Source organism: Lycium barbarum, chromosome 6, assembly GCF_019175385.1.
Source record: "Lycium barbarum isolate Lr01 chromosome 6, ASM1917538v2, whole genome shotgun sequence".
NCBI classification, from domain to species: domain Eukaryota; kingdom Viridiplantae; phylum Streptophyta; class Magnoliopsida; order Solanales; family Solanaceae; genus Lycium; species Lycium barbarum.
The window spans coordinates 28,212,601-28,223,638 of record NC_083342.1 but is presented as its reverse complement, the minus strand read 5'-3'; the positions used below and the strand labels follow the sequence as shown (position 1 = coordinate 28,223,638).

Here is an 11,038-nt window from a genome sequence, read left to right as displayed (position 1 = left end):
ATTTTAGGACAAACCAAACAGTAAAGTACGACACTTAAATTGGGACGGGGGGAGTAATAGTTTTCAACTTTTTTTTTTTTGGCAGCAAGTCATTGCTAATAAAATTTGACCTATTTTCTTCTCGTCTATACCTGAATAATTTCTGACGTCTTTCCTTAGCTCAAATCAATTCGAAGAATACATGGTGTGACCTTTTCTTAAATAATAATTACTCATTATTATTTTTAAATTGTTATTTTTTTGACTCTTTATTGAACTCAATATAATAATAAACTCAAACGAATAACTCTATGTTTTTTATCCAGACAAAATCAGCTCTAGTTAGTTACTCCTAAAAAAAAGGCAGAGTATATGTATGTCAAAAAGAAAATGGAAATGTGAAAGGACAAAGCTTGAATAAGGAGAAAATAACTTCATTGAAATATGAAAGGTGCATGAGCCAGGGCCACCGTCCTAAAGTCCATCTTAAAAGGCAATCTCCAAATTTATTTTGATATATTTTTGATTACTTTGTTTTTTTTGGAAAAAATATTTTTGATTACTTGTCAAACTTATAACCTCCAATGGAAAAGGAAAAATATACCTAACATCTTCACTTCCACTTGTGCCACATGTTGGAAAAGCATTTTCCTTTACGTTCTTTTCACGCGGAAAACAAATTCATTTGCATTGCAAATATTCGTTTTCCCACTTACCTAACACCTCATCATTGACTTGCCCATGTAATCCAACGGTTGGAATTCAATAGATCATCCAAGGGGTAAATTCGATTTTTGAAACAAGGGGAGAAAATAATATTCGGTAAATTTTGAGATGAATCATGGTTACCATTTTTAGAAGAAAAAAGATAGTATTAAAATTTTAAGATCAATGAATTTGCACTATTAAGAAACATATTTCTGAAAATTAAGATCACGTGTGCAATTTATTGTCATAATTGAGCAATTCGAATGTGACATTTTACTGTTGTAACTAAAGTTGATTTGAAGCCACCTTTGATGGTACATGTCTTTTAGCATTTAGACCTCACCTCATCGCTCATGTTTATATTTTGAACGTTAACTTCCTCAAGTAAACATCACTTCTATCATGTGTAATTTCCACACAACCTTGTATCGCCTAACTATAGTTGTCAATCATCTCCATGCTATTTAATGTCACCAATCATTTTTATTGTCAAGTTCCATTATATATTTATATTCTATCTTCAATTGCTATCATCAATTATCATTGTATGTCCATCATCTTTAGCTGTCATTGGATAATCATCACCGATAGTCACTGCACAGTGCCTTTTATAATAATCACGATTATCACCGGACACTACTCCACAATTGTTATTGCTGACCACCATCGCAAACTACTACTACTAGCTTTTGAAATGTAATTTCTCAAAGAATCAGTTTCTATACAATATGTGCAAATTACTTTTTTTTCCCTCAATATTTAGAGGACATTTTATTTATTATTAATTCATTTGAAATTTAACTAAAAACAAATAATTGTGATTACGATATAAAAATATTAAACAGTCTTTATTATTTTGATGTTTAAATTAAGTATCATAATAAAAAAAATGTAGTTAAATTCAAATATGACTATCCTAATAAAAAATGAAATTAGTTGAATTACATTAATGAATGAATTTGAAAGGAGGAATTACGACCCTAAAAAAGAGGCGTAAAAATGGAATGAATGCATAGGGATTAAAAAGGCAGTCAAAGTTAGGTCAGAGATGGCACAGCCACCCAGCCAGTATGTATATAAATAGCAGTGGTTGCATGCGCCTCCTCGTTCTTCTCCTCTCTCTCTCATCACCATCACTTTTCTCGAGGCGAGTCGAACGCAGGTATCTCTCTCTAATGCTATATATACATCCTTTATTTTTATTTTCTCATCTTTGCTTTGAATATGTATATTCAATTTCACTGTTTTTACACTTTTTGCTGCTTAGATCTGTAAAATGTAGCGATTATTTGGTTTTGTAACGTTACTGAGGTTCGTTTCTGTCTAGTGTTGGGAGGTCTGCTTTTCTTGCTCATCTCATTTGTGTTTATTTTAGTTGTACATGACTCTTTTTTTTATTCTTGACTAAGCAGATCTGTTCATTTTTTCTTCTTTCAATTTGCTGCTACATAGTCAAACTTATTGTCTTTTTTACTACTCCATCTCTTGTCCTAATTTTATGCTATAATGAGTTGATCTTTTAACCCAACTTTTTTAATATTTTAAATTATTAATTATGGTGACTTATAGTATTTTTACCTAGTATGCTTATTTTATTTCGAAAAATTTAAAGATCCTTTGTTCAGATTTTGTGTTCAAACACACGCGAAAATTAAAACGTTTGAATCTTGGGGCGTATTATAAAATTGTTGGTTGTAGTACTTTCCAAGTTATGTTATTGCCTTTGATTAGCCACCGAGTTTAAGAAAGAATTATTTTTTTGAAACATGTGATCTAAAACAAATATTTGTGTGGGTATAAAATCATCTAATTGATAATGTGCGAATTAAATTGTTTTTAACTATAAAATACAACAACAACAACAACAACAGCCCAGTGAAATCCCACATCTTGGGGTCTGGGGATTTTTAACTATAAAATGTGATAGATAAAAAAGGAAATACGATCACATAAATTGGGACAGAGAGACTAATTTTATTGCCTAAATTTTTAATGGATTGTCAGTGTATCCATATTGAATTTAGCATCGAGGTTGGATCAGAGGGAATAATATATATTTTTACATATATGTATGTTTGTATGTATGTGTATATATTTATATTTAAGTTTGTCTTAGATAATAGGTTAGTGCCGGCATGATAAGCATACTACAAGTACTTTGTGCATCAGATATTGAGCATTACTCTGAAATTGATACTGCTGTAACAATTTTTTTTATAAATCTAATTCAGCTAATGAAAATGGGAATAGATGCAGTACTAGTGATTCACTGTTTGTTTTGTGATTTTATTTCTGTAGGATTGGGAAGTAAAGATTATAATTTCAGTTTAGACTAAATGATGTCATATAGTTTTAAGATTAATCTTTATATAGGGTGGATCAGTGTGATGCTTGATCTCTGCACCAAGTGTTGTTATTTGTTTTTTCCGCTTTTTTCTAAAAAAATTATTTGAATTTGTGCTAATTGTGAAATTTATGCTCTTTGTATAAAGTTGGTGGGTTTTGAGTTTTGAATGCACATTTTCTAGCCAAAAATATTTTGAGATGTTACTTGAACTAGATTGATCATATGGCTTTAAACTTAAAATTTGAGTTAAAGTTTTGCCTAGCTTATATTGCGAAGTTGAGATCAGGAAAGTGGTAGACGTTGACATTTCTAAGGAATTGCTATTTCAAACAACGGCTAGACGTGAGAATTCTGTGTTTAATTGATCCATTAAAGCTCTTAAGTTTGTGTTGGTATATATTGTGATTGGATGTATGGTCTATAGAGCATGAAGATAAATGATGAGAATTCTTAGTGGTTATGACAGCAATTATTTGTGTACTTTGCTGAATTTATGCCTTTATGGACAACGTCCATGGCGAGCTTAAATGTAGAGATCTGATTCGTGCTCTCTGTGCAGGACATTGTTCAACGTTGCAATGGCAGATATGAACCAGCACCCAACTGTCTTCCAGAAGTTGGCTAACCAGCTACAATTGAGCTCAAGTCTATCTCACGTTCAGCCAGCTCTTCACCAGAGGCATTTTGCTAATGGCAACTACTCCAATGCCGGACTACAGAGATGCCAAGCCACTCAGGATCTATCATTGATCACCTCAAATGCTTCACCAGTGTTTGTGCAGGCTCCTCAAGAGAAAGGACTTGCTGCTTTTGCCACTGACTTCCTCATGGGTGGAGTTTCTGCTGCTGTATCAAAGACTGCTGCTGCCCCTATTGAGCGTGTGAAACTTTTGATCCAAAATCAAGATGAGATGCTCAAGGCTGGTAGGCTCTCTGAACCATACAAGGGAATTGGCGATTGTTTCGGGAGGACAATTAAGGAAGAAGGGTTTGGGTCTTTATGGAGAGGAAACACTGCTAATGTTATCCGTTATTTCCCCACTCAGGTTTACCATTTGTTTTCATTTTGAGGACTAAATTTATGCATCAAAGATACATACACATTGGCTGTTCTGTTGTTTGTTTCAGTCAAGCATTGACTCACCGATACTCTGTGTTCCACAGGCCTTGAACTTTGCATTTAAGGACTACTTCAAGAGACTCTTCAACTTCAAGAAGGACCGTGATGGCTACTGGAAGTGGTTTGCTGGCAACCTTGCATCTGGTGGTGCTGCTGGTGCTTCCTCATTGTTCTTTGTCTACTCCTTGGACTATGCTCGTACCCGTCTTGCTAATGACAACAAGGCTGCAAAGAAGGGAGGTGAGAGGCAGTTCAATGGTTTGGTTGATGTCTACAAGAAGACACTCAAATCTGATGGAATTGCTGGTCTGTACCGTGGATTCAACATTTCATGTGTTGGTATCATTGTTTACCGTGGTTTGTACTTTGGCATGTATGACTCCTTGAAGCCTGTCCTCTTGACTGGAAACCTACAGGTTAGTGTTTTTATATATCGCTGCCTTTGCTCTGCTAGCTCGAGTCCTTTATGCTATTCTGAATATAGTTTGTCTGCTGTGTAATGCCATAGTGTTGTTGGGCTTACCATTTTGTTTGGCTTTATATATATCATGAATACATTAGTGCATGTATGTTTTCACGTTGGAGTAGAGTTTTAGGACTTATTGTATGCGGTGAGTGATAGGAATTCTGTATTTTTGATTGAAGAGTTTCAATTTCAGCTGATTTTTTCATGCTCATTGAGTTTGCTAGGTGGATAATTGTAATTGACTGAGTTTCTTTTAGTAAAGTTTATATGGATAAATGAACTTTGTAGTATAAAAAACTTGTGTATAACTCTTGTATGTGCTGTAATACAGGATAGTTTCTTTGCTAGCTTTGGACTTGGTTGGCTCATCACCAATGGTGCTGGTCTTGCTTCGTACCCAATTGATACAGTCAGAAGAAGAATGATGATGACATCTGGTGAGGCTGTTAAGTACAAGAGCTCGCTCGATGCATTCTCCCAGATTGTTAAGAACGAGGGTCCCAAATCTCTGTTCAAGGGTGCTGGTGCTAACATTCTTCGAGCTGTTGCTGGTGCTGGTGTGTTGGCCGGATACGACAAGCTTCAGGTTATTGTTTTTGGAAAGAAATATGGATCCGGTGGTGCCTAAGTCAGCCTTTTAACAATATCCTTTTAGAATTAGATGGTGATGAAAATCTTTCTGGAGTTACATTTGAGGATTCAGTTGGGGAGAAATTACCATTTTCCCTTTCCCTTTTTTGTAATAATTTAAAATTCTAGAGTGGGTAGCTCAAAACCCCACAGTCGTTTCCCTTGTTGAAGCGTTTTTACTGTTTTGTTTTGGCGGCCCTTAATTTACTGCAGAGCTTACAGATTCTCTATGGAACTTCTATAAAATCAAATGCGGAAGTTTGAGACTGATGTTTTAAGTGTGTGGAATACAATATTTTGCTTAACCATCTATTTTCCTGCTCGTTGGCAATTTTATTTGCTTTTCCTCTCCATAGTCTATACATAAATATGCTTTAATCTTTCTGAATGATAGAGATGGCAATGGGATTCGAACAGTACAGATGAAGTGATTGTAGGTTGGATGTCTTATCAAACTTAGCTACTTTTAAGCCCCTATTTACTTGGGGTTAGGATTATATTGATATTAGTAATGCGGGTATCAGTTAGGCAGGTATTAGCAATGCAAATAGTATTAGTTATATAGGGTTTAGTTATGCATAAATTATTTCTTTGAATGTTTGATTGTTATATTAAAAGTAAATAAATATAATATACTTCTTAATTAGAATATTGGTATGCAATTAAAAATATTATATTAAAAAATTATATAAAAATATGGTTTAGAAAAGGAAAGTATTTAAATGAAGAATGATAAGGGTAATATTGTCATTTCAACTTTTTATTCATGTATTAATTATCCATGTATTAGCTATTTCATTTTCTACCTCGCATAAAATAATACATACATTCTCTTATAACTTATACATGTATTAGTTATGCGGACTTTTAAATTACAAACCAAACGTCGTACTAATTTTATACATGTATAACTTACTTCCTAACTAGCTACCAAATGTGATATAAGTATATAGAACTTAATACATGAATAAGGCGTCTTTTACTAGCTACCAAATATTGTACTATAACTTAATGCATAATTTAATTAATGAATAACTTGTCTCTTATCCAGCTACCAAACGACCCCTTACTACTTGCTGCATCTGTTGTTTCACAACAGTGACAGTTACCTCATCAATGGTAATATATGTGAACACTAGTAGACAAGCTGCTTCAATTAGAAAGATTATTCAACTACAATTTGTGCTTGAACAAGCAGTGGTTTTATTCTTCGGGGCGCCTATATAATATTACCAAACATTGTGGAATTCTAAGTTCTTAAACAAGAATCCATAAAACACAAACAAGATGAGTTTCTGACAATGGAATCAAGAATTGGAAAAGGTTAAAAAATGTCCTTAATGTATTAGAAATGACCCAAAATCTTACTATTATTTGACAAAATAAAAAGGGATTCGAAACAGAAATTTTAAGTTTAGCTATCCCATGTGGTGAATTTCAGAAACAAAGACGAAGTTGGGTACTTTTGAAAGAACATTCTCTTTGTAGCATACAGCAGCTCATTGAGGGCAAAGCAAATAGCAACTGAAACTGAGTGGAGACAAACCTATGGCCACCAAACAAATTTGAAAATGGTGTATCATACTAATTAACAACTGCATAAAAATAGTCGTAAAGTCTAATGAGCTCAAAGACTGTTTGGGAATACAGCTGGCGAAGACACAACACCTTATCATCGAAAGGATACGTCACAAAAAATTCTGCAATGAAGATGAACCATAACAGCTTAGGGAAAATCCTTCATGTGTCGGATTTTTGGGTAACCAGTAATTTGATAGTAGTCCTTCCCAACGATCTCATTTCATGCATAGCCTCCCTCAAATCTGAATCTCCAGTTATGGTTACCAAATCTTCATCTTCATCTTGATACTTAATTGAAAATCTTTAAAGTGATATATTAAGCCTCTTTTCCACTTCCCCCTCCAGTTCTACCTTGGTTGATGAAGGGGTGAGTTTGAACTTTATCATATCATCTCTATATTTAACTTTTATAGACATCACACTATCATCACAAGATTTTCCTGTTGAACGAGATCTTTTGTGCGCACTACAATCTGTTCCTTTTTCTTGGGAAAGATTAGGGCATTGTCGATCTCCCACGTATGGTTCAGCACCTTGTAAAGATATGCCTTGGCTAAAATTGTGGTAAACCTTTCTAGTCTTATGATGTGGCCACCTAGAGATATCATATTCTCTACATATTCGTTTCAGTGTTGCTCGACTAACTGCAACAAAGGAAGTCCAGAAAAGGGATTTCAGTGAACCTATGCATAAATCATTTCGTTTAAAGGGCATATGAGCGTACAGATATATAATAACACAAAAAGGGTTACAAACCTCAAATGCGCTGAAGTTAGTGACTTACCGCGTAGATTTTTGGCAGCATCTTCAAGAGTCAAGCCAAACTGCTGCTCTAAAATATCGCGCGTAATCTGATAATCTTTTTCTATCCTCTGTATTTCATTGTTCTTCTGTGAATGGATTTTCTCGTTGTTAGTCGTTGCTCCAATAATGAAGTTACTATCTTTGTTTATAGCTTCAGCTTCAACTACGGGCAAACATCTAGCAAAATCATTATGCTCCAGTTTGTCATTACTCCTAGCATTGCCCGTATAATCAATTTCTACACTTGGTTGATCAAAATGTGAATCAGGCTGAATCACTTGTCCTCTGTCCTTTTCAAACTCAATATGATCATCACGTGCCACATCCATGTTAACCGTTCCCCTGTTTGTCACAGCTTCCTCTGTTGGATGCGGAAGTAATGGATCAACTTGCACTGTCCCTTCACAGTTGAGCAAGTCACGTTTGTTTGATGAACAAGAAGGAACAAGTAGTGGAGTAGCAACATTGTTCTCCCTATTCTGTAAATTTGACTGTTGACACAATGAATCAATTTCGGTTGTTTCTCCTCCATCCTGAAGTGATTGAACGCTTGGCAGAGGTTGGCCAATTTCAAAGGAGTCAAGTTCATTACTCGGGGAAACTTTAACAACTTCAACAAGCATTCTCTGGCCTAGTTCTTGTCCAGAAGCAACTCTGACACCTGGAAGTTGCTCTTTCATTGTGGATAAAAGCCTGTTTAAGAAAGTCTTCGTATCTCTAACAACCATTTCGCCGGGTGGCAGAAAGAACTCAACTACGCAAATCATATTTTTGGCACAATTACTTCTCAAACAAATTGCAAAACACTGGTTCAATCCAGCTTTTCATGCACTAGGCACCATAGGGTACTCTTTCAAGCTTAACAGAGTAACATCTTTGCAAAAGCATGAACCTTGGGATGAAAATGCCCTCCCCACCAATGCCTTACCACTCATAATAAAACAGCACTCAGAAACATTGTTAAGCTCGTCATAACTGAAAAGGTCAAATCCGGAGGAACCAGCACAAACCAAGGCTTTTAAGGATCTAGATTGAGAACAAGGAACCCAAATTTGAGCAAAGGGTAATATGTTTAACCCCATCTCTATCATCGTTATTAGGTCAAGTGCAGCTTCCTCCCCCGGCTATAAAAATGATAAGATAAGCTATGAAATTAGTGGTACAGAAATAGTAGAGCAATGGAAATAAAAATGAGAACAGTCCCTGGTGTATTCGCCAAAATAAAAAAGGCAACAACACCATATCTGTAAAGGTCTACTAAATAGGTCTATTGGGTAACGAATGTACAACCCAGATGATTCCAAGTCCTCCTGTGATGGAAAATTAAACAAGGATTATTGATTTTTTCAAAAAGTAAATATGGAATATAACCAAAAGTGAATAACCAATATCCTTGGGTTGAAATCCAACAATTTAGAATGCAGTGGCACAACCAAGAAGAATGAGTGGCATAATAACCAATATCCTTGGGTTGAAATCCAACAATTTAGAATGCAGTGGCACAACCAAGAAGAATGAGTGGCATACTTGTTTTTTCTAAATTCAAGCATCTGTCCATGCCTCCAACCCCATCTACGAAGAAAGTGTTTCTAAAGAGAGATTTCAAGTTTATAGCCTCACTTCTAAAGATATCTTGACGAACACAGATAATCATCAATCCTAGCCAGAATATATGTGGTTCATATTTAATATTACAAACGTAAGGCTCTTCGAGGATACAAGATTTGAATCTTATTGGTTCCCAATGAAAAACATTAAAAAATAGAATGAGGAAGAAGAATGAAGGACCTAGTAGTGCCTAGCGGCTAGCGGCAACTACAAAAAGGAAGAAAAAGGTTGTTACTGTATTACAAGAGAACCCTAAGCTTTTCTTACTTCTTCATTTATTTTTTTGTTTCAAAATTGATCTGAAAATTTTACATTTGTGCAAAAGTGATACTTTCAGCAAGTTTGAAATTTGGGTGTAGTCTCCTTTTAGGTTCACTTTTGTGGTTTTAAAAAAGAAAAGAGAACAAAATAAGGGCTTCACATTATATACTTAAATCCAAAAACTGCTGTGAGCATTAAAAAAAAAAAAAAAAACAGATGAGAAAATACCATAGGCCCTCGAAAATTGAGACACGTGTCTGTAGATGCAATCTCAAATACACCAAGGCACTGGTGGTCATGGAGATTGAACACTGGAATTGCACAATAAGAACAAATGCCCAACCGAATTGCATTTTCAAGCAGTGGAAACTCTCCCTCGGAGTAACTTCCAACGTCAGAGTTATATTCCAGCAATCCACTTTGAAATACTCGTCCAGGGGGACCGAGGAGATCTTCATTGTACACGTCAATGGGAATCAAAGTGTCGAGGCAGAGCTTCCTGTATTCAAACAGCCTCTTATCAAGTAGCCCGCTGAAAGCAAATGGTTGATCCGCAGTAGACAGGAAAGTCGACCCGTTGACCTTGATTGGTGCCCAGAATTGAACCACAAAAGTAACCACATCCGACATTTTCGCCATAATAGATTTGATCCTCTGTTTCGGCATAGTAGAGCTAAAAACAACAGGAGCACCAGCTGGATCAAGAAGAGAAGATTCAGAACATACTAGTAAATAAAAGATCATAAACCAAATGGGAAAATGAGTATCCACAATTTGATATTCAGAACTCACCCATCATACGGGAATCCCTTAGTTGGTAGTTCAACTCATCGTCTTGTATTTTGCTCCAAAATTCCCAGCCACGGTACTGCACTTGACACCACTCCAGTTGACAAGGCATTAGCTCACATGCATCTGATGCTATCTGAGGAAGATGCTCCATGGAATTTTACTCAACTGCCTTTTGCCTTTTGCCCTTTGCCCTTTGCTATGCTGCTTATATAAGGGCCACTTGCTTTTGTTTTTTTCTACTCTATTTTTTACTTGTAAGAAAATGTGGAGGGGTGCAAGTGGGTCAAGAGGTTCAAGAGACTCCGCGTTTTTGTGGAAATACATAAAATGTACATTTTTTCCACGCTGTAGCCACCACCACTGTGGAAATTGCCAAAGGCAAAAAGTTTTGCAGTTATCCAAGTTTTACACTTTTTAATAATTTAATTCATTTAAACACTTTTAATATCAACGTTGAAAGACTTTTTTGACTTCCACTTCCCACTCAATTAAGGAGGCTGTTGCTTTTAATTTGTTTAGTAATTTGTGTATTAGTTTCATGGTAAGTAGGAATAGCTTCTCCGTATTGAATGCGCATTATTTAAAACAAAAGTTAGACGTGTGAATGGATCAAGAAGCTCATGAGGTTCAATATTCGCCGCGTTTTTTTTTTGGGAAATAGAAATTCCATTCTTCACACTCTGGAAATTGTCAAAGGAAAAGGAAAGCCATAAATTTGTGCAGTTAGTACTATGACAATGAC

At 35.5% G+C, this 11,038-nt stretch overlaps 2 protein-coding genes across 6 annotated transcripts; one reads left to right on the top strand and one right to left on the bottom strand.

Annotated features, from left to right (window-relative positions):
* The first annotated feature begins 1,689 nt into the window (after positions 1 to 1,689).
* Positions 1,690 to 5,520, top strand: LOC132643683 (ADP,ATP carrier protein, mitochondrial). Of its 2 annotated transcripts, none has more exons than XM_060360192.1 (4): positions 1,690 to 1,849; positions 3,594 to 4,080; positions 4,199 to 4,570; positions 4,952 to 5,520. In XM_060360192.1, the coding sequence occupies exons 1-4, from the start codon at positions 1,758 to 1,760 to the stop codon at positions 5,246 to 5,248; spliced, it is 1,248 nt and encodes a 415-aa protein (XP_060216175.1). In that variant the 5' UTR covers positions 1,690 to 1,757; the 3' UTR covers positions 5,249 to 5,520. The 2 variants fall into 2 exon arrangements, with proteins under 2 accessions (XP_060216175.1, XP_060216176.1); XM_060360193.1 differs by lacking the exon at positions 1,690 to 1,849 and adding an exon at positions 1,999 to 2,023.
* Positions 5,521 to 6,710: 1,190 nt separating this feature from the next.
* On the bottom strand, positions 6,711 to 10,750 carry LOC132643684 (protein NLP7-like). Of its 4 annotated transcripts, none has more exons than XM_060360194.1 (4): positions 10,297 to 10,539; positions 9,733 to 10,199; positions 7,616 to 8,945; positions 6,711 to 7,475 (listed from the first exon to the last, which is right to left on the bottom strand). In XM_060360194.1, the coding sequence occupies exons 3-4, from the start codon at positions 8,400 to 8,402 to the stop codon at positions 7,135 to 7,137; spliced, it is 1,128 nt and encodes a 375-aa protein (XP_060216177.1). In that variant the 5' UTR covers positions 8,403 to 8,945; positions 9,733 to 10,199; positions 10,297 to 10,539; the 3' UTR covers positions 6,711 to 7,134. The 4 variants fall into 4 exon arrangements, with proteins under 4 accessions (XP_060216177.1, XP_060216180.1, XP_060216178.1 ...); XM_060360197.1 differs by having other exon boundaries at positions 7,616 to 8,759; XM_060360198.1 differs by lacking the exon at positions 6,711 to 7,475 and having other exon boundaries at positions 8,218 to 8,761; positions 8,882 to 8,945; positions 10,297 to 10,750.
* Between the last annotated feature and the right edge of the window lie 288 nt (positions 10,751 to 11,038).